This window comes from Numenius arquata, chromosome W, assembly GCF_964106895.1.
Source record: "Numenius arquata chromosome W, bNumArq3.hap1.1, whole genome shotgun sequence".
Lineage (NCBI taxonomy): Eukaryota > Metazoa > Chordata > Aves > Charadriiformes > Scolopacidae > Numenius > Numenius arquata.
Window position 1 is genome coordinate 1,770,809 of NC_133615.1, and position 23,408 is coordinate 1,794,216.

General features: G+C 42.9%; 1 protein-coding gene across 1 annotated transcript in view; it reads right to left on the reverse strand.

Moving 5' to 3' along the window:
* The window catches only part of LOC141476561 (netrin receptor DCC), a 581,575-nt gene that overhangs the window by 272,874 nt on the left and 285,293 nt on the right, over nucleotides 1-23,408 (reverse strand). Inside the window, exons 4-5 of the mRNA XM_074165252.1 lie at nucleotides 13,069-13,219; nucleotides 11,483-11,619 (exon numbers count right to left, since the gene is read on the reverse strand). Coding sequence (XP_074021353.1) covers nucleotides 11,483-11,619; nucleotides 13,069-13,219 — 288 coding nt within the window. The remainder of the gene's footprint in view (nucleotides 1-11,482; nucleotides 11,620-13,068; nucleotides 13,220-23,408) is intronic.

Genomic DNA, 23,408 nt, shown 5'->3' on the forward strand with positions numbered 1-23,408 from the left:
GAGATATTTGGTGGTAAAATTCCGAAAAACGCACTGGACCTACAACTGAGAATCTCAAACGGGCACTTCAGCTCCCAAACCTCACCGAAGGTCAAGCTGACCCACAACAGCCAACCCAAAGACTTTTCATTGAGTCCCCATTAACAGTGACTTCTGCACACCCGACTTATGGCTCCTCTTTGTGTAACTCAACTCAAGGTCATATTTAACAAACCTACCAAGAAGCAAGCAAGCAAACAGAAAAAACAATAAATCTTTCAAAGTCTCCAAAGGGTAAGAAGCTTCTCAGTGTTGCTCAGGGTCAGAACTGGCTCCCAAAGTTAATTAAGCACTTTTTCCACAGTGAAAACAATCAGCCATTGCAATAATCTCCCCAGGGAAGTGGTGGATTTCCTAACATTGGACACTTTTAAGATGCAGCTGAAGAAGGCCATCTTGTCTAGACTGTGTTTCGCCAAGAAAGGTTGGACCAGATGATCATAGAATTGTAGAGCGGTTTGGGTTGGAAGGGACCTTAAAGACCATCCAGTTCCAACTCCCCTGCCCTGGGCAGGGACACCTCCCACCAGACCAGGTTGCTCCAAGCCCCCTCCAACCTGGCCTTGAACCCCTCCAGCTTCTCTGGGCAACCTGGGCCAGGGTCTCACCACCCTCACAGCAAAGAAGTTCTTCCCCAGATCTCATCTCAATCTCCCCTCTTTCAGTGTCAAACCCTTCCCCCTCGTCCTATGGCTCCCCTCCCTGACCAAGAGTCCCTCCCCAGCTTTCCTGGAGCCCCTTGAGGGACTGGAAGGGGCTCTAAGGTCTCCCCGGAGCCTTCTCTTCTCCAGGCTGAACCCCCCCCCATCTCTCTCAGCCTGTCCTCACAGCAGAGGGGCTCCATCCATGGATCATCTCCGTGGCTTCCTCTGGCCCTGCTCCAACAGGTCCATGTCCTTCCTAAAGGATTCTAAATGATCCTTGAAGTCCCTTCCAACCTTTGGTTCTACGGTTCTAAACCTCATTTAACACCTATGCCCAGAAGCAAAAGCCCATCTTAAATGTTTGCAAAGCCCTACAGAGCCTAGAGCCCCACTAGAAAACTTCACTTCAAGCTGGCTGAAGGCATCTGGGGTGACAAAGCGTGTTTGGTGGGATGGGGAACCCCTTCCTTGGTCCCATCCTCACGGGACCATGGTTCAAGAGTGACACTGGCAGGACCATGCATGGCACAACTCCCTCCACGGGAGGAGATCAGCCCGTGGTGGCTCTGCACGTGAACATACCACCGTGCATGATGCTTCTGGCACCAGCAAAGCTCCCTCGCCAGAGAGAAAATAGCTTCCTATATAAAATTAAAAAGAATATAAAATTAAAAGTTCAAAAATCAGACTATGCATAGATCTGGTGTAGTTTGCTTTCCAACATTCATTCTCCTGTGGCTTCAGAAGGGGGGTTGTGTGAATATTTTTTCCCCCTTAAACATAAACCTGTAGATCAGAGCCAGACACAGCAATTTTCTCTCTGATCAGCCAAGTGAGCGTCGGTATCACAGAGCTTGTTAGGTGTATTTATTTTTAATAGGATGGAATTTAAACACCATTATCAGCAAACAGCAACACTGGAGTTTCACTCAAGTGCTTTTTACAAGTGTCAGGTGCTGAATAAGTATTTGATCCTCATGATGCATCAACAGGAATTACATTCCCAGAATGGCCTGAATTAGGCACTCGACTCCCATTCCATCGGCGGCAATAAAAATTAGCCGACTGTCCTTCAACGGCAGACCATTACCGGGATGAGCTTCCCTTTACCTGCCACTCGGCGTTCACCTCGTTATTCACGGCCTCCGTTAAGGGGAAATCACTCAATACAAATTCTTCAAAGGGCTCCGAAAGCAAAAGATGATCTCAAACGGGACTGGGAGAAAAACCTGTCTGGAAATTCTCAAAAATGAGATTTCTCTTTGTTCCAGTCCAGCTTCGCCACCAGTACAAGCCAGTATCAACAGCACCAGAGCACGCTGGGAGAAACTTTGTGGTCAATAGTTATAGATTGATATATATAGATATCTATATATATAGGTATATATAGAAATATATATAAAAAATATATATAAAATATAAGCAATGCATGCTTATATTATATTATACTTATATATAATTATTATAGTTTATTATTATATGGAAGTGGATGCTTCTTCCCACAAAGGATTAACCCTGAAGTTCACACACACACACACATATAAAAATACATATACACAAAAAATATATATATATATATAAAAACACCTATATACAAAAGGATTAACCCTAAAGTTCACACACACAAATATAAAAATATATATATACACAAAAAAAATATATATATAAAAATACCTATATACACAAAGGATTAACCCTGAAGATCACACACACACACAAATATATAAATATATATACACACACATCTTCTATCTATCTATAAAAACATACACGCAGAGAAGAGAGTCTATTGAAATCCTGTTTTCTACAGCGTTCAGTGTGCTTGTATCCATTAAAACCATCCCAAATCTTGACTCAGTCTCCAAATCTGTTGGTCCCAAAGCTATACCCTGATAGGAAGCCCCACAGATTAATGTAAACCTGTTTAAAAAGGCAAAATGAATAATTTAATGGACTTTAAATATGGAGCAGAGATATCTGCGCTCGCGCCTACTCAAATATTTCGTCTGGCTCGAGGGCTTTCAGTCGTGACACGAGGTTCTTGACTCATTGAAGGTGCTGGATAAGCCAGTCGTTCTGCTCGGCTGAACTGCTTTTCGTAGTTTAAGATTATATTTTTTAAAAAAATAAAAAGCATCAGAATGTCGAGCATGTTCACACATAAAAGGAAAACTGCAAAAATTGCTGCAAAACTCCCCCGATTCCAATATTTGCGCTGACTCAGCAAGACTGCAGAAGTGCTGGGCATTTAGCCACGCAGATGCTATCCTGTACCCATCTTCAAGCGTCCTAATTAATAAATTACTCTTCACCCATCAGTCCCAGAAAGGACAGCCCCTTTCCCCCCACCATCCTTTCAAACTCTTGCCACCCTGATGTCGGAACTCGATGATTAGAAGAGAATTGGAAGGTTCCCTTCCAACTCTAACCATTCTATGGTTCTATGGTTTTTTCTGCTAGTTATGGTTTTTCTCCAGTAGCACTATAATTTTTAATTTCTTAAGTATAAATAAAAACCCGTGAAGGGAGTAGTTAACATTTCGGGATCAGGCACGGGGTACCCCCATAACATTATTGGACTTGGATTTAGCACCGCGTGACCGCACCGTGCTCTCATCAATGCAACGGTGGGTAACTGATTTCAGGGGGAAATGTTTCACCTTCAGTTGCATAAAATTCATTTTAAACACTCTCCAAATCTATTTTTCCTGGATGGAAACTATAACTGGCTTCTGTGAAGCTATTGAACGCTATTGATTAGGTAATACATTTTTTAAATCCTCTAAATAAAGGGGAGTGAACACAAGAAAGAGTTATTGATCCATCCACTCCAGCACCTTCATCTTCGAAAGCCTGGATACATTTCAGCAGGTGAACCCAGTGTTTCCAACAGAGTTTGGGCTGCCTGTCCCACATCAATACCCTGAAAACGAAGTCTCTTCAAAAAGCTTAATTTAAATATTTGACTTTCATATTTTCAGGTAGCATTAATTTTCTCTCATCTCAGTGAGAAGTAGGCATCTCGGCTCCACCAACCTTCTGGGAAAAGGTGTAAAACCACCATGTTTCTACATAAAACCACCATGTTTTTATGTTCTGCAAATAACCCCCTGCACCAGGACAGGTTGGGGATAACCTGCTGGAGAGCAGCTCTGAGGAAAAAGACCTGGGAGTCCTTCTGGCTGGCCAGCAATGGGCCCTTGTGGCCAAGAAGGCCAATGGCATCCTGGGGGGCATCAGGAAGAGGGTGACCAGCAGGTGGAGGGAGGTCATCCTCCCCCTCTGCTCTGCCCTGGGGAAGCCCCATCTGGAGCACTGGGACCAGTTCTGGGCTCCCCACTTCAAGGACAGGGAACTGCTGGACAGGGGACAGCAGAGGACCACAAAGATGGTTATGGGCCTGGAGCATCTCTCTGATGAGGAAAGGCTGAGGGACATGGGTCTCTTTAGTCTGGAGAAGAGAAGGCTGAGGGGGGATCTGATCAAGGCCTATAAATACTTCAAAGGTGGGTGTCAGGAGGATGGGGCCAGTCTTTTTTCAGTGGTGCCCAGGGACAGGACAAGAAGAAACAGGCACAAACTTGAACATGGGAAGTTCCATCTCAACATGAGGAGGAACTTCTTTCCCATGAGGGTGGCAGAGCCCTGGAAGAGGCTGCCCAGAGAGGTGGTGGAGTCTCCTTCTCTGGAGACATTCCAACCCCACCTGGACACGTTCCTGTGGGACCTGCTCTGGGTGGCCCTGCTCTGGCAGGGGGTTGGACTAGATGATCTCCAGAGGTCCCTTCCAACCCCATATTGTTCTGCAATTCTATGTTGGATACTTGGCTGGAGAGAGGAGCTGTGGGGATAGAGAACCTACACGTCGCAGTCCCGAAGTCAGACTGCAAGAAATATAACGATTATCAATTTTTTCCATTTACATGGAATTTTTCAGTGCTGGAACGTAGCCAGAAAATGAAGGGCAGGGAAGCAGTCTTTGCTTTGGAGAGAGATTGGGGTTTATATTAATTTTCTTCCTCTCTGCCTGAAAACAGAACTAGAAACTCAGAGGAGAAGACAATTACATAGCCTGTCCTGTAGTGGGTTCCTTCAACAAGATAGCAAGGAGCGAGTGAGTTTGATTTACCCCGGAGGGTGGGATCACGGAGAAAGAGACCCTCCAATTACTCAAGTTTTCTTGAGTTCTCCATCGCAGAGCTGCCGCGAGGTCCATCCACCAAAGACCTGACTGTTTATAACAGCGGATAATCTTCTGTATTTTGGAAATTACTTTCACGAGGCTCCATCAGTGATGTGGACAACAGTAGACCAAGACGGACGGCGCTTACAATTGTTCATTCTCAGCAAAAAAATAAAGAGCGAGGTGCTTTTAGAAGCCACTTGTCTCATGCGGTCTCACCTTTGATGGAGCTTTTCCTCCGCAGTAGCAAACTAAACTAGTGCTAAAACCACTTCAATATTAAAAACTCTTCGGTAAAAGTTGTTTACGTAGAAAAAAAATGCTTCCAAATTGCAGTTTGGCAACAACAACAGAACTTATACATATGGATGGGCACTAAAAGTCAGCAGTAGTGATTTTTCTGCATGCATCGTCTTTCAGATCCAGGTTTTTTTTTTTTTTTTTTTGCTTTTTCCTACTACTTTCCTCTTAACTTTAGGCTTAAAAGTATTTCAGACCAGCATTCCTGACCCAACACTACGGGAAATCTGTTCCCCCTCTGTGTTCCTCCTTAAGAGACATTTTAGAAAAAGAAAATTATAAAAATATATGACCTCAATCTTAATTCATTTAAGAATAGCTGCTTGATTCAAAGGCATTGATTGTGTAATTCTGAATATATACATTATTATTGAATCATAGAATTATTCATAGAATTCTAATAATTCTAATCATAGAACGATTATTATTATAGCATCATGGAATTATTATGCAAAGAGCAGTTGACGCAACTCTCGACTTCCGGAAAATGGGATGCTCCCCCCCTACAATTATAGTTTGCTCTTTGATATAATTATGGGACAAACCAAAGAATAAGGAGAAAGAAAAAAAATTATCTATGATGTATATATTTGCGTATTGGCAAGTCTATCAATTCAGTTATGGCCACCTACAGAAAATTGGATTTATAGCATTAGATCTCTCCTAGATCTCTGAAATTCCAGGCATTTATCCCACCACCAAACCGGGCTGCAATCAGTGAGATCCCACAAGTAGGTATAAGGGTACGGAAACCTTTTTTAAGTCGCTTTCAGAACAGTTAGGGAGTTGGGAGTTGGATTATTCTTTGCTAAATAAACTAAGCAGACTTTGAGCCTTGCTTAATAAAACATGAAACAAAAAAAGCTATATATAAAAAAAAACTCTCAGAAGCCAAAAGGGAACAAGCCCAAAATACACTTCTGAATGCTAGAAAATATTTAGAAGATAATTCTAGTTGACACATTTAATCATCTTCAAACATTTCTTTAAGCACTAAACTCTCTCAAGACAGCAGATGATTGATATGGCAACCAGGGTAATCTGCACTGATTTATATAGTAACCAGGGTAATCTGCACTGAATTATACACCAACAAGGGTAATCTGCACTGAATTATACAGTAACCAGGTAATCTGCATCGATTTATAGAGTAACCAGGGTAATCTGCACCGAATTATAAAGTAAAAAGGGTAATCTGCTCCAATTTATACAGCAGCCAGGTAATCTGCACTGATTTATACAGCAACCAGGGTAATATGCACTGAATTATACAGTAACCAGGTAATCTGCACTGATTTATAGAGTCACCAGGGTAATCTGCACCAACTCATATAGTAACCAGGGTAATCTGCACTGATTTATACAGCAACCAGGGTAATCTGCACTGAATTATACAGTAACCAGGGTAATCTGTGCCAAATTATACAGTAACCAGGGTAATCTGCGCTGATTTTGTAGTAACCAGGTAATCTGCACTAAATTATACAGTAACCAAGGTAATCTGTGCCAATTTATGTAGTAAACAGGTAATCTGCACCGATTCATATAGTAACCAGGGTAATCTGCACTGATTTATACAGTAACCAGGGTAATCTGCACCAAATTATGAAGTAAAAAGGGTAATCTGCTCCAATTTATACAGCAACCAGGGTGATCTGCACTGAACTATACACTAACCAGGTAATCTGCACTAATTTATATAGAAACAAGGGTAATCTGTGCTGATTTACATAGCAACCAGGGTAACCTGCACTGAATTATACACTAACCAAGGTAATCTGCAATGATTTATACAGCAACCAGGGTAATCTGCACTGAATTATACAGTAACCAAGGTAATCTGCGCCAGTTTATGTAGTAAGCAGGTAATCTGCGCCGATTTATGTAGTAAACAGGTAATCTGCGCCGATTTATAAAGTAATCAGGGTAATCTGCACTATATATATAGTAACCAGGTAATGTGCACCGATTTATATAGAAACAAGGGTAATCTGTGCTGATTTACATAGCAACCAGGGTAATCTGCACTGAATTATACACTAACCAAGGTAATCTGGAATGATTTATACAGCAACCAGGGTAATCTGCACTGAACTATACAGCAACCTGGTAATCTGCGCCGATTTATGTAGTAAACAGGTAATCTGCGCCGATTTATAAAGTAATCAGGGTAATCTGCACTATATATATAGTAACCACATAATCTGCAGTGATTTATACAGTCACCAGGGTAATCTGCACCGACTCATATTGTAACCAGGGTAATCTGCACTGATTTATACAGCAACCAGGGTAATCTGCACTGAATTACACAGTAACCAAGGTAATCTGCGCCAGTTTATGTAGTAAGCAGGTAATCTGCGCCGATTTATGTAGTAAACAGGTAATCTGCGCCGATTTATAAAGTAATCAGGGTAATCTGCACTATATATAGAGTAACCACATAATCTGCAGTGATTTATACAGTCACCAGGGTAATCTGCACCGACTCATATAGTAACCAGGGTAATCTGCACTGATTTATACAGCAACCAGGGTAACCTGCGCCGATTTATAAAGTAATCAGGGTAATCTGCACTATATATATAGTAACCAGGTAATCTGCACCGATTTATATAGAAACAAGGGTAATCTGTGCTGATTTACATAGCAACCAGGGTAATCTGCACTGAATTATACACTAACCAAGGTAATCTGCAATGATTTATACAGCAACCAGGTAATCTGCATCGATTCCTATAGTAACCAGGGTAATCTGCTCCGATTTATACATCAACAAGTGTAACCTGCACCGAATTATAAAGTAAAAAGGGTAATCTGCTCCAATTTATACAGCAACCAGGGTGATCTGCACTGAACTATACACTAACCAGGTAATCTGCACTAATTTATATAGAAACAAGGGTAATCTGTGCTGATTTACATAGCAACCAGGGTAACCTGCACTGAATTATACACTAACCAAGGTAATCTGCAATGATTTATACAGCAACCAGGGTAATCTGCACTGAATTATACAGTAACCAAGGTAATCTGCGCCAGTTTATGTAGTAAGCAGGTAATCTGCGCCGATTTATGTAGTAAACAGGTAATCTGTGCCGATTTATAAAGTAATCAGGGTAATCTGTGCCGATTTATAAAGTAATCAGGGTAATCTGCACTATATATATAGTAACCACATAATCTGCAGTGATTTATACAGTCACCAGGGTAATCTGCACCGACTCATATTGTAACCAGGGTAATCTGCACTGATTTATACAGCAACCAGGGTAATCTGCACTGAATTATACAGTAACCAAGGTAATCTGCGCCAGTTTATGTAGTAAGCAGGTAATCTGCGCCGATTTATGTAGTAAACAGGTAATCTGCGCCGATTTATAAAGTAATCAGGGTAATCTGCACTATATATATAGTAACCACATAATCTGCAGTGATTTATACAGTCACCAGGGTAATCTGCACCGACTCATATAGTAACCAGGGTAATCTGCACTGATTTATACAGCAACCGGGGTAACCTGCGCCGATTTATAAAGTAATCAGGGTAATCCGCACTATATATATAGTAACCAGGTAATGTGCACCGATTTATATAGAAACAAGGGTAATCTGTGCTGATTTACATAGCAACCAGGGTAATCTGCACTGAATTATACACTAACCAAGGTAATCTGTGATTATTTATATAGCAACCAGATAATCTGCATTGATTCCTATAGTAACCAGGGTAATCTGCACTGGTTTATACATCAACAAGGGTAATCTGCAATGAATTATACAGCAACCAGGGTAATCTGTACTGAATTATACACTAACCAAGGTAATCTGCAATGAATTATACAGCAACCAGGGTAATCTGCGCCGAATTATGAAGTAAAAAGGGTAATCTGCACCGAATTATGAAGTAAAAAGGGTAATCTGCGCCGATTTATATAGCAACCAGGGTAATCTGCACCTGACCTCTTAATTTTCATTACACAGGAAGACGTGGCTAAAATACTGCCAAAAGGCCCCGATAAACAATTAAAACTTAGCAAAATATATTCCCTCTTTTGGCAAATTCACCTTCTGCAATTTTAGGCGGGTGTCCAACACAGGAGGGATTATTTTTAGCTCTTTTAAAAGAACTAACAGGAACTCCGTTGTGAAATACTCTCCGTTTCTTGCAAACGGCCTCATTATTTAAAAGATCAAAAGCATCTTGGTACCGTGCGATGTAACTAACTTTGATCTGATGTCGTCTCCTCCAGCTTCAGAGGGGATGGTTATTGGGCTCTTCAATTTTTGTTGGGCTCTGACTGCAAATAGCTCACTTACCCATCCCCTCTTCGCCCTACAGATCCATTCACAATTAATGGATTACATCAATATTCCAAAAAAATGGGAGCCTTGCGACAAAATACTCATGAGAAATTCCAAATTTGGTAAATAAACAGGCGTATGAACTCTAAGGAAACACAGAAATATCCGCATTTGTAGCCAGCAGGAGAAGAAAATTAATCTATCTGTTAATTATTCTGTTTAGGAGATATAATGATTACATGAGAAACTTCAGTGCATTTGAGGGTTTCCTACTGGTAAGGACGGATTCAGAAAATAAAACAGATTTGGAGCAAATTAGTAGCCCTGGAAAGTGAAAGGAGTGAAAAGCGCCGCTCCGGAAAGACGGATACCGGGGGATCGCTCTCATCGTCTCTCCACTTGAGTCGTGTCATTTCTTTAGAAGCCTTTGAGCGTTTTCTGGTATTAATGCAAACATACACCAACACCATGTTTCGTTCCCAGTCAGGCGTCACAAATGAGTGATCTAACACAGGAAAATAAGAAATGTACAGCAATACTGTGCTGAAGTTACACCTCCTTTCCCCCCCCCCCCCCCCCCCCCCCCAATCTGTTCTGCATCTGAATTCCACGTGTGACCAGGAAGTTGACCAAAGAACCCTTTGATCTACAAGAGGGTGAATAAAACGGCACCGTGCCGTGGCAAGGCAGGTTTGGTTTCCCCTCAAGACCAGCATCTTCCATCTTTCCTGTGGGTCTGGTTTCACGCTTGGCACTCTCTTGGCATTGTCTTCTCCTCTTGGAGGTTTTCATCACCCTTCCAGTGTGTGATAACACCATCATGGACCTCTCAGCGTGCAGGAAAACTTCAGTACCTTTAATTTCTACGCGACACGCTCACAGCAGAAGGCGTAACGAAGCCAAAGGTAGATTCGTTACAGACTGAATGCAAATGGGAATACATTTTTAAAAGGTCCATAAAGGACTTGGATTCTAAACTCTTCTTAATTTTCATGGGAACTACACGGTCAGAAACAATCTACGCCATAATCCACGCCATCATCAGTTGCTCTTACCCAGGGATATCGCAATCTAGTGTTGGGAGGAAATATCGATCCAATTTATTTCTACTTCTCCGACAGTAATTAGTCACCTGCTGCGCATGAGAATTAAAAATCAACGTATTTCAGGAAGGCAAATAAAATATGCTGCCCAACAACTTACCTGCCTTTTCAATATTTGATCCCTTACAACGAAAACAATTCCATAATCAACGAACTCCCACAATTACAAAGCCACCTTTTTTTTTTTTTTTATTTTTACCCAGTAAAACAACGTGTTTCATTAATGCACCTAAAGAAAGCAAACTGAACCCTCCATCACCGCTAATTATTATATTTTATTACGGCTTGATAAAAGGATATTGTTAAGCAAGCACCGAATATCCTGTAATCCAAATTAAGGCTCTGTTCACTAATGAAAGTATTTTTCACGCAGAAGCTTTAAAGCCAGAATGCAAAATGAACGGCGCGTGGAAATACGGTATTGTTTGAGTATTAACCACCTCCTCCTTTAGATCTCTCTGAGTAACGCTAATGTTCTCTGCTATTCTTCAGCGGTTTAAATAAAGAAAAAAAGGAAAAAAGCAGCTACTGAATTTATACATATTTTGGATTCCATTAATATTTGCCAACGGGAAGGAGTCGGGGGGGGGAAAGCAGGGTCTGTTCATAGGATTTAAGAGGGGGCACCCTCCAGTCCTCACTGCTGAGTGAAGACTTCCATAAATTTACTTGGATTTTTGTTAATTCGGCGAGAAGATGCTAAATACATTGATTTTCCTTATCTTACCATACCGACTTTTCATGGAATTAAAAAAAAATAAAAATAAAATAAAATCAAAAAGCAGCTACAAAAGCAGATTTTCAACCTCCTGCCCTCACGGGACACAATGGGGACATCCATTTTAACGCCAAAAATAAGACTTCAGGAGGGGGAAACGTGGCGAAGTGGGAGTGGTTCCTGTACTCACCCATCACCGACAGCTCTGCCGAGCCACTGCTGTTCTCGTTTTTGTAGGTGACCACGCAGGTGTACGTCCCCGAATCGTCGTCGGTCACGTTCGATATCAGCAAGTTACTGCCAGCCAGTAAGGAATACTTTCTGGACCTGAAACACGGATAACACGTGTCTACAGTGTGTTAAGGCGCTCGCTCTATCTAGAAAAATGCACAGGAAATTACGCTGTAATTCTCAGCTGTGATTTTTGCCATTAATAGCTTTACGCTTCCATTTTAAATACCAGCCAGGTGACATTTATGATTGAATTCCACCCTCGGATTCAGTGCGGGGATGAGTTATTGCAGCAGGGAAGAGACACATCTGGCCTCGTTATTCTAGAATCATATAATTGTCCAGGTTGGAAGGGACCTTTCATAGAATCATAGAATCATAGAATCATCCAGGTTGGAAGAGACCCTTGGGATCATCGAGTCCAACCATCTACCCTACACTACAAAGTTCTCCCCTATATCATGTCCCCCAACACCACATCTAAACGGCTCTTAAACACATCCAGGGATGGTGACTCAACCACCTCCCTGGGCAGCCTGTTCCAATGCCCGACCACTCTTTCTGTGAAAAATTCTTTCCTAATGTTCAGTCTAAACCTACCCTGCTGGAGCTTGAAGCCATTCCCTCTCGTTCTGTCATTAATTACCTGTGAGAAGAGACCAGCACCAACCTCTCTACAGTGTCCTTTCAAGTAGTTGTAGAGAGTGATGAGGTCTCCCCTCAGCCTCCTCTTCCTCAGACTAAACAGTCCCAGCTCCTTCAACCGCTCTTCACAGGATTTGTTTTCCAGGCCCTTCACCAGCTTCGTTGCCCTCCTCTGCACTCGCTCCAGCACCTCGATATCTCTCTTGGATTGAGGTGCCCAAAACTGGACACAATACTCCAGGTGTGGCCTCACCAGTGCTGAGTACAGGGGCACAATCACCTCCCTGCTTCTGCTGGTCACGCTATTTCTAATACAAGCCAGGATGCCGTTGGCTTTCTTGGCCACCTGGGCACACTGCCGGCTCATATTCAGCCGCTTGTCAATTAGAACCCCTTTCAGATCATCGAGTCCAACCATCAACCCAACACTGACCAAACCACCACTAACCCGTGTCCCTCAGCACCACGTCTGCCCGGCTTTTAAATCCCTCCAGGGATGGTGACTCCACCACTGCCCTGGGCAGCCTCTTCCAAGGCTTGACAACCCCTTCCGTGAAGACATTTTTCCCAATATCCATCCTAAACCTCCCCTGGCTAAAAACTGCAACGCGACCTCCTCCCCACCTCTATTTTCTCTTCTTTCTTCCCCAAAATTGCATGCAAATAAAGACAATCATTTGAATGCAGTATTTATATTATTTTTCTTCCTCTTCTCTTATTCTGGTTATTTCTAAAAGGTCCTAGAAAAACTTTACGTAGATGGACCACCTCCAGGAGGAAAATCTCATGGCCACCAAATCTCCCCAGCCCCCCGAATTTCAAGCGTTACTCGGTGGTTTATTTGTACTTTTCCCAAGGAAACGTAGCGCCAGCCACGCCACCCACGAAGGACTGGGCTACCTGAGGGGAAGCACTTCGTCTCCTCGCAGCCACGTGAAGGTGGGAGGGGGGTACCCCGAAACGCAGCACTCCAGAACAGCATCCTTCCCTTCCATGGCCACCACGTTGGACGGGCGCTGCAGGAAAAACTGCTGCCTGTGCAAACCTGGATCTACGAGAGCAAAAGAGACAGTTATCATCCATTTAAAAAACAACAAAACAAAACAAAACAACAACAAAGCACAAAAATCTCCCCTCAACCAACAAAAAAAAAAAAACACCTTCTTTTTGTTGAGGATGGGGAATATAAAACGAGTGATCAATAACGGACCCGAGAGACCGCAGCTTTCACAGATTCTTACTGATGGGTAAAATAGAAAAATCACAGTAGAGACGTATAAAAAGCGTATCAAATGGCAATCTCGGAGCCGCTTACAGGTCGAACCCAAGGGAGCAATTTGAGGGTAGAAAAATACCAGCTTTTGGGGAAAGTGAGAAAGGACTGTTCGTAGCCTGGTATTAAAGTCGGGTCTTGGAAAGCCACAGGAAAAGGCCCAGAAGGCGAGAAAAGAGAGAGAGATACGCGATGAGGTGAAGAGTGGTACTGGATTAACGATGTTATTTTGGAGTTGCAGGAGGGAAGTTCATAAATGTGGCAGGTGAGAGAAGAGAAGAAAAGCTTCAAGTTTGCAAAACACAGAAAACGAAGAATGAAATAACTTGAAAAATAGAGAAGGAATAAGTAGAAAGATGAGTGCCCCAAATTCTCCTTTGCCTGACCGAAGGTGTCCTGCTTCAGGATGGACTAAATCTCCGCCTCTGCCGCGGGGGCATCACCACTGACCAGGGGACAACCCGTCTTCAGGTGACAACCTACACCCAAATCCCACCTGTTGCACCTGAAATACCAGCAAACAGAGTCCAGGAAATCAGTTGGGGTTGTTTTTTAACGAGTCTGTTCCTTCTCTTGAAAATGACTTCATTTTCTTATCACAGATGTTGAAACAAATGTGCTGGACTACGGCCACTAAACACGACTCCCTGTTTCCCGACACAAACATCAAAATTCCACAATATAACTGAATATTCCCACCAAATTAACAGCTACAAGGATCTTCCAGGATCGTTTCCAAGCGATCAGCCGGTTCTCCCACACGAGTAGAACAAAACTGTAACTCGCTGCGTGGGTTTCTTAGGGATTTACGACAGCAGCATATTGCAGCTTCGCACTGGAACCAGATGGAGACGCAACCTCCAGCCATCGGGACCTGCAACTGATGCCAGAGTTGTCACACACAACTCAAAGGTGCCATCTGTGAAGGCTTCACAGCGATGCCTTTGGCCCGGGAATCGCACGGTATCTCTTGAAAATTACGCATAATACCTTAATGAATGCAATTAGATACGTGGTAGTCGACTAGCAGAAAACCTTTTTTGTTGATTTTTTGGGGGGTTTGTTTTGATTTTTTTTTTTTTTTTAAAATAGTCAGTTGTCCAAGGATGAAAACAGCTGTGCAAAACCAGAAAGCAAACAAAAAATAAAAATCTATAAATAATATCCAGATTTTAATATGGGAGAGTCTCCTTCCCTTCAAAAGCACTTAGTCCTGAAATCACAAAGAGGTCGTCTCTGATTAAAATAATGCTCCTGGTTAGGACAGAAGATGGCGGCAGCAGTAAAAATACAGGGGGAATGACATCAATGAAGATTAAATTTAAAGTTAGAAAAGGGAGATGATTGATAATTGAAAGCGAAGGTTTTAGGAGAATACATTTGGCTGAAAGGGTTCTTCAAATACATCCATCCAAATACATACATCAAATACTATCCAAATACATCCAGAATAAAAGGAATTTCAGAGCTGGATATTAGACGAAGTTGCAAAAATCCTAACACACAGAAATATCTGGTATTGGGTTCAAACTTATCTGATAAAACTCCTCGCTGTTGCACCAGTGCAACCAGTTATTTCCAGCCGAGAAATGAGATCGGGCCAGAAAATTAGATTTTTTTCCATTAGAAAGGAAAAACGAGTGAAGCGATTTTAAGACCAAAGGGCCATTAAATCTTGTTTCTTGTCTAAGCCAGGGCTCAGAATCACACCCATCCAGAGCTCAAAAGCCTGTCTCAGTGAAGTGCGTCCTTCAGGAAGGCACCCGGTCTTGATTATAAAGATATCCGAGGTCTCGTTAAGCCCTTCTCCACTTGATTAAAGAGCACTCGGTGTATTCTCCCCGACAAGGTACTTGTACACCATAATCAAGCAACTATGGGCCAGCTTCAGCAGCTGAGACATTCTTTGCATGAAGCCCCAGCTCCGTTGGAGTCACCGACATCATTTCGGCTGTGATTTAATCTCTTACGCACCACCGTGTCATTTGGGGCCTGAGCTCACAGGTCACATCCTTGGGGAGGTGACGGGACACCTCTTGGTCTTCTCTACCTTTAGCTTTTCAAGGAAACTCCTCACCTGGGTCCATGTGGAGTGAGATGCTCCCACTTCAAGACCACTGATCCCATCACCACCTGCACCCTCCGAACCTGACACCGGAAATAAGGGGTATGTTGACTTCCCAGCCCTCAGAGCAGCCACAGAATCACAGGATGTTACGGGGTTGGAAGGGACCTCTGGAGATTATCTAGTCCAACCCCCTGCCAAAGCAGGTCCACCCAGAGCAGGTCCCACAGGAACATGTCCAGGTGGGGTTGGAATGTCTCCAGAGAAGGAGACTCCACCACATCTCTGGGCAGCCTCTTCCAGGGCTCTGCCACCCTCACAGGAAAGAAGTTCCTCCTCATGTTCAGATGGAACTTCCCACGTTCAAGTTTGTGCCCGTTCCCTCTTGTCCTGAACCCACCGCATTGTTGGCATTTGTCGATTCTATTTTATATAATAACGTTCAAGAATGAACAGATTCATTCTTGAATCCAATTATAAAGCAGTGAGCTGTAAGAAGTTATTTTCCCCAAACAAAGCAAAACCTCTCCTTTCGTATTTAGCATTTTTCTCGAGCGCGCGGTGCGCAGTAACGACGTACGGCTACACACATATTTTCCCTTGCTCGTTAAATCAATGACACGTAGTTGAAATGCAAAAACCACAAATAGGATTTGCAAATGAGTAGATGATTTCGATGGTCCCCATTACGCCGATATCTAAGAACACCACACTAGTTGCAAAAAAAATACATACTTTCACAAAGCCTTATTAGGATAAGTCTTTTCATCTCCTTTTTAGAGATGGCTAAAGGAGTAATTGGGATATTTTGTGATTTAACTAAGGACATACATCTATTCTGCAGCAGGGAAAGGTCCTGAATTATGTTTTTCTCATTCTTATGGCAAAGGCAGAGCTTCTGGCACATTTTACCAGCAAACTTTATAATCAATCACCGATCGTTCACTCAACAAGCCCTCGGGATTTGTGTCGATGGGCATCGATAAGAGCTGGGGATGGATTTGTTCTCCCACCAAGCGGAACTCAAGACGATGCAATTCATTTCCGTCTTCCGAGGCAAACGAAGTTCGCTTGGATTCAGCCCTACAGACACGGCTCTTCGGCACTCGAGGAGAAAAACATTACTGCAGTATTTTAGCTACATTATAGATGGGGAAAAAAAAAAAAAAAAAGGAAACTCTTTCATAAAAACGTGTTGCATCCGGTCGTATGGCATCTCAGCTCCGTGCCACACTCCATTTGGAAGGGGTGTTCAAGTGATGAAAGACTCCCATCGTATCACACACAGGAAAGTTCTTCTGAAGGTATTTGGATAATATTGTCCTTTGATGGTACCATTTTATTGCCTTATTGCAGCGGTTTTTATATTGCAGTTTACAGAACTGAGGTGCCTTTAACGTGACACTGATGTGACGGACTATCTCCAAGTGTTCAATACTCGACGTTTCTAAATTCGATTAAAAGAGAGAAAGATTTCAATGGAATAAAACCCAATTTTGCTCTCCGCTGGGGGTGAAGAAAGGCCAGCAGGATTCCCCACCCTGATCTCCCCCTCGCGCCCGGAGGCTGAACGCTTAATCCCAATGAGAAAGCCAGGGTTGTGTGTGACCGGCGTGAGAGAAATCAGTCATTAAAATGATACCCATCTCTCAATATACAGAATGCATTAAAATGTATAACCCGAATGGAGTTGCTACTTCGGGATTTTGCTTTTTTTTTTTTTTTTTACTAGCATTTTTCTGCTTCCATCCTCCTCCTCCCCAAAACCTCAACCCCAGAGCTCTGGGATACGACAGGACCGGGAGCATCTAAATAATAAGGACACACAAAGATTGGAACATCGGCACCGACACACGTGGGGGCATGAAGGTAATTCTTCTTCCTGTAGTAACTTCAAAATACATTAAGTAAAACGCAAGGAAAAATGTGCCAAGTCGCTGCTGGAACGTGAGACTATACATCAGGGGTCCTGTTTCCAGCTTTAACGATGATTTCTTGCGAGATGCTCAGTTTCCTCATCCATAATGAAGCCAAAAATATTTACAGCCCTTTGCCTTGTTCTTTGAGATCCTTAGATAAAAGAATAATATAAAATTTCTTACTGCAGAGGGGGAGGAGGGACATAGCTGGTTTGGATTTACAAGACAAAAAAGAGGAAGCTTTTTTTCTAATCATTAAAGTTTCAGAGGCAAAATTGAAATAGAATGAGGAATTGCTCCACAACTACATTATCCTCTGCCCTGAAAATGGAGAGGAAGCAGCAAGGCAAGAAATCCTCCCAGAAATCTACTGTAACGCTACAAATCATCATCAACATTATGTTGACATCCTCTCTTTTCATACGCGGGTATTTAATTGGTTTAATTGTATGGCCCATCCTATTATTTTGTGTCTCGAAGACGCCGGCCTGACCGACCCGTCAGCTCCTCAAGGGTTGGCTGGTTTGTTCCACGCCGCTGGAAACTTCAGTATTCAAAATTTATAGGCAGGAGTTAATGGTCCTGAGAATTTCACAGCTCCTCCAGGAGCTACATTTTTATTTGGATATAATGACCTGAAAACATCTGGGTTTGGACAAGCTTTTTAAGCCGCTCCTGTCAAGATAGTACTAAATTGTTTATTTATTTTCTTTTTAAATATAAAAATATCTTTAAATAATCAACATCATACATACAAGCACATATTTTTTTCAAAAATTAGTTGGGCTTATTTTTAACTATTCTGCCTTGTAAATACTGAAACAAGTTCTACCACTTGCACCCATTCATAATAAATATTATTTCAGTTACGTTTGAAAAAAATTGTACCCTGAACTTTACAAATTCTTGACATCTTCCATGTCGCCGATTCCTTTGACTCTCCGGGAATCCTGGGTTTTAATTCATAATTACTATTATCAGATCGCTTGCTCCAATTTTTACATCTTTTTTTCTCATTTCTTTCTAACCAAACTGCTGGGGAAGGGGGGGTTCAATCAAGGACTGCCTTTTCTTTCAGTTTTATACTAATATTATTTTCTGTATATATAAAATATATTTGCAATTCCATTTGATTAATTTCCCTTAAATTCTCTCTCTGCTGCCTTGACTCCCGGCGCAGGGGAATTCTCTTCTGCTTTAAGACACAACTTCACAAAACGTAGTGGTGAGGAGACGGTTGGGGTCGGCTTTTTTCTCGCAAAGTGGGTTGATGGCCAGAGAAGAAAGCGATGTGTTTCATGCAATCAAATAAAATCAAATCAAATGAACAAATGAACAAGAGCCCCCCCCCAAAAACCCAAAGCAAAACCTACAAGTTTATAAAATACCAAACCTGGATGCAACCTGCAGTTGCAGGCATCATCCCTGATGTTTAGGATCTATAACAGTCACCAAGAGTCACCGGTAGTTTATGATGATGATGACGACGACGATGATGCAATACTCCATATTAAAGCCCTACTGCCACTATTTGGCATAAAACAGATTTCAAAGCAGGGATGCAAAGGCTTTTCCAACACCACCAAAGTCCCTTTTGGTTTGAAATCCTGCATGAACTGCATTTTGAGAGTAGAATCAGTGATAAATTTCACGTGAACTACACCCTGTTCTTCTCTCCATCCCCAAATTTGCAAACCAGCTAAGAGTCCACTGGTTGACAGGAGGCAACATCAACATCCTCAAGTCACCTGAATTCCGTAAGGTTACTCCTATTCCAGGAACCTTCCAGTAACAACTTACACTTTCAAATACCTTCAGAAATAAAATACATCATGGAATCGTAGAATGGTTTGGGTTGGAAGGGACTTTAAAGACCATCCATTTCCATCCTGGGACACCTCTCACCAGACCAGGCTGCTCCAAGCCCCCTCCAACCTGGCCTTGAACCCCTCCAGGGATGGGGCAGCCACAGCTTCTCTGGGCAACCTGGGCCAGGGTCTCACCACCCTCATCATGTTCTTAAGGTCCTTGTTCTGAACTCCATCTGCACTCCAAATCCAAGTACTAAAACCAATCCCGTTTAGAGCAAATCACCAAAACGTCTCTGCATATTTAATAAAGGCAAACCCTACCGTGGCCACCAGCCAGGGCGTGCAGAGCACACAGCTCTTATTCAGTAAATATTAATTATTTTTTTTGTGATTGCATTGATTTTGGGACCAGCCTCAAGCTAAGAGGACACACCAACTGTACGTCTGTCCATCCATCATCCGTCTTTATTTCCAACCAGAGAAGGTGCTATAACACAGGAAACCCGATATTTATATTCTTATGCAACAGATTACTTAAGCACTAAACAGATTTATCGAGAGAGGCAACACACAGCTCATTCCGCAGGATTACTAACCAGCATTTTAAATTTAACCTTTTTTTTGTTAAAGGTCAGACTAGAGCTGGCTTATGAAGTGACCTCAGCAACGGTATTCGGTTGGGATAAATCCAGATGCTGGAAGTTCTCACACGGCTCTCGTGTAACTAGGAATTTACCTTGTAAGGATACACGTGGGCAGACGATGGCACGTCTACAGGCTCTCACGCTGCTGGCTTCGTCTTCAAATTTGACTTCAACAGATGACATCTTAGGAAATTATATTTCCCAAACAAGAAAATGTTTTTTCTTCATGATCCATCCAAATACTACCCATAATTTAAAAAAAAAAAAAAACATAAAAAAAATAAAAAATCAGAGTAATTACACTTGCATCTTGGGGTGCATCAAGAAGAGTGTGACCAGCAGGTGGAGGGAGGTCATCCTCCCCCTCTGCTCTGCCCTGGGGAGGCCCCAGCTGGAGCACTGGGACCAGTTCTGGGCTCCCCAGTTCCAGAAGGACAGGGAACTGCTGGAGAGGGGACAGCAGAGGGCTACAAAGATGCTGAGGGGCCTGGAGCATCTCTCTGATGAGGAAAGGCTGAGGGACTTCTTGGGTCTTTTGAGTCTGGAGAAGAGAAGCCTGAGGGGGGATCTGATCAAGGCCTATAAATACTTCAAGGGTGGGTGTCAGGAGGATGGGGCCAGTCTTTTTTCAGTGGTGCCCAGGGACAGGACAAGAGGAAATGGGCACAAACTGGAACATGGGAAGTTCCATCTCAACATGAGGAGGAACTTGTTTCCTGTGAGGGTGGCAGAGCCCTGGAAGAGGCTGCCCAGAGAGGTGGTGGAGTCTCCTTCTCTGGAGACATCCCAACCCCGCCTGGAGACGTTCCTGTGGGACCTGCTCTGGGTGTTCCTGCTTTGGCAGGGGGTTGGACTAGATGATCTCCAGAGGTCCCTTCCGACCCCGTATCATTTTGTGATGTATTTATCTGAATATGTTTTTCCTCGTGTTTTCATTATTTGCTGAAAACTTTTCACCTGGGGGAAAGCATCTGGACCCCAGAGAAGAGAAGATACAAAGGTGGAAAAAAATAAATGTTAATTTGAAAGGAGCTCTCTGCAAGAAGCTGCAATGGCGACTCGTAAAATTAAGAGCAACAGATAAAACCTGACAAATTATCAACCCCTCAAGAGTTTCGCTCAGCTTCGTTGGGCTTTTCTCTAAAAGCTCTTCAAAACAAACCCTTTTCTCGCGCGGCCTGTGTCCTTCCAGAGGCGGATGGTTGCCGATGGAGGATTTAGCGAGGCTGGAGCTGGTTGTAAAATACGTTTACTGATGCGCTGGGGGGGGGAGAATCCACCCCTTCCAGAGCCTCCCCGGGCAGAATTTTTCCTACACGTAAGAAAAGAGTCACTTTTAAAGCGTCTTTTACTTATTCAAAGTAAAAACTTCGTGCCCAGTTCCTTGTCCCCCACCTTTTAGACACATTAAGCACCTACAAACTATTTCCCTTTGTTACAGAGGTCGAAGGCTCGACTATCCCTTCATTTCCGTGGCGAGTTCAAGCCTTGGGTCAGGTAGGGCAAGATTTACATTTTTGTCCAGGAAACCAGCAATTCCTTCATCCAAATATTTCATTTTTTTAACCTTTTTTTTTCCTGTTGGATGATGAATTTTTTTGCTATCAGGAGGAGATACAGATATCTCCAGACCCGCCATAATGTCAAATCAAATATTTAAGCCGCGGGCGCTTGGACTGAAGAAACCTAAATGACAAAAGATGTTTATCCCTCGTTTTGGGGGTTTTTTTTGGGTTTTTTTTTTCTTGCTTTCTCTTTGGAAGCCGTAGAGAAGATCAGACATTATTTGCCGGAGATGGCGGTCGGTTTTGCCACAAATCCTGACAGATAAGCTGCGTGTTCAAACAAATCACAACCGCTCTCTGTAAAAGCGGCAGCACTTTAAAAATAGAGAATTATGACATACTACCTGCCCTTTTTTTTTTTTTTTTAAGTTTTATTTTGTTGCCTATTCCTTTGAATAGGATTTAAGACTTTTTTTTTTTTTCCTCTCCTCACTAACCAGGGGAAAAAGGCCAACAAGAGTTTTCTGCCTTCACTAATTATGGAAGAGGAGAGCTGCAACTGAAGACACATTTCTACCGACGAGCTGAAAACAGGAGAGGCAGAATTAGCGGCCAAGTATCAGATAGCTCCGAACCATCAAAGCGTGCGCACGAGAACAAAACCTCCCAAGAGGCTCAATAAGATCTGAATTTTTGTTTCAGGAGCACCACTCATTTCTTATAAGAGCTGCTGTCTCCTTGCATTGCTCAGAAACGAGACCTTGTGCTGCTTGCCCTAAGCCAAAGTCTGACGGACTCCACTAGTTCCTTGTTATCTCTTTTCCTCATTATTTGCTCCAGTGTTTCCCTGGTATAAAAATTTTAACGTGCTAGGAAAAGATAAATTAATTCCCCTCTCTCCTATAGACAGCCTGAGAGAGGCCATTTAGCCAGGATGTTAACGACCGAAACTGGGAAAAGGAAGAAACATCAATCCGTCCTCAAACGATCAGAAATGTAGACAAATGGCAAATTAACAACACTCTGAGGAGCTGAGAGAAATCTCCCAGCTCTGCCTAAAATACAAAGTTTGGGGATTTTTTTAATTTTAATCAAGGCATCTGAAAAAATATGTGATTTTTTCCCCCCCATGGCTCTCATTGCCATTAATAAGAGACCCTGGCCCAGGTTGCCCAGAGAAGCTGTGGCTGCCCCATCCCTGGAGGGGTTCAAGGCCAGGTTGGAGAGGGTTTTGAGCAACCTGGTCTGGGGGGAGGTGTCCCTACCTATGGAACTAGGTGGTCTTTAAGGTCCCTTCCAACCCAAAGAGTTCTGTGATTCTATAAACACAGAGGCAGGAATATCTCAGCGCTGCTCCATCCATAAGGACAGCACAGGGCTCTATGGCTCACGATGACCTTGGAAGCCCCAGGAGCAGCCAACCTTGGGCAACCCATTCGATAAACCAACACATGGGGAACAGGTCCACGCTACAGAGGTGGGGCACAAACTCTGGTCCCCAAAAAGGTAGGGAAAAACCCACAGGGAACTCCAGGTGATGTGATCTTCCTCTGTTGATGAGTTTTCTGGCTGTTGTTTTGCTTTGCAGCTCCATAAAGGATCAATACCTCCTACCGCAGCAGAGAGCGAGGACACGGCTTTGGTTCGTAATCCTGGGTTTAGAGGTTGTGGGGGTTTAGTTTGTCTCTTTTGACATCAAATCGCAAACACAGAAGGAACTGTAATCCCCCCAAATTCCACTGCAATAAAACCCAGAGCTATGATAAACCACTCCTACAAGTGAGGATGAACTCATCAAGTTTCACACGTTGTTGGAACACGGACACTTCCCCAGGACTGATCCCGAACTTCCTGATTTCTATAGCATTTAGACCATCTCGAAGTCTGAGAGTCCTGCTCAGTTACCTCTCGGGGAGAAATCACGCAAAACAACATTCGTCTAGAGAATCCATATATAAAAAATTTCTAAAACTACAACATCTCTGTCCCATTTAATTAGTGGTTACATGTCAGTGTGCAGAAC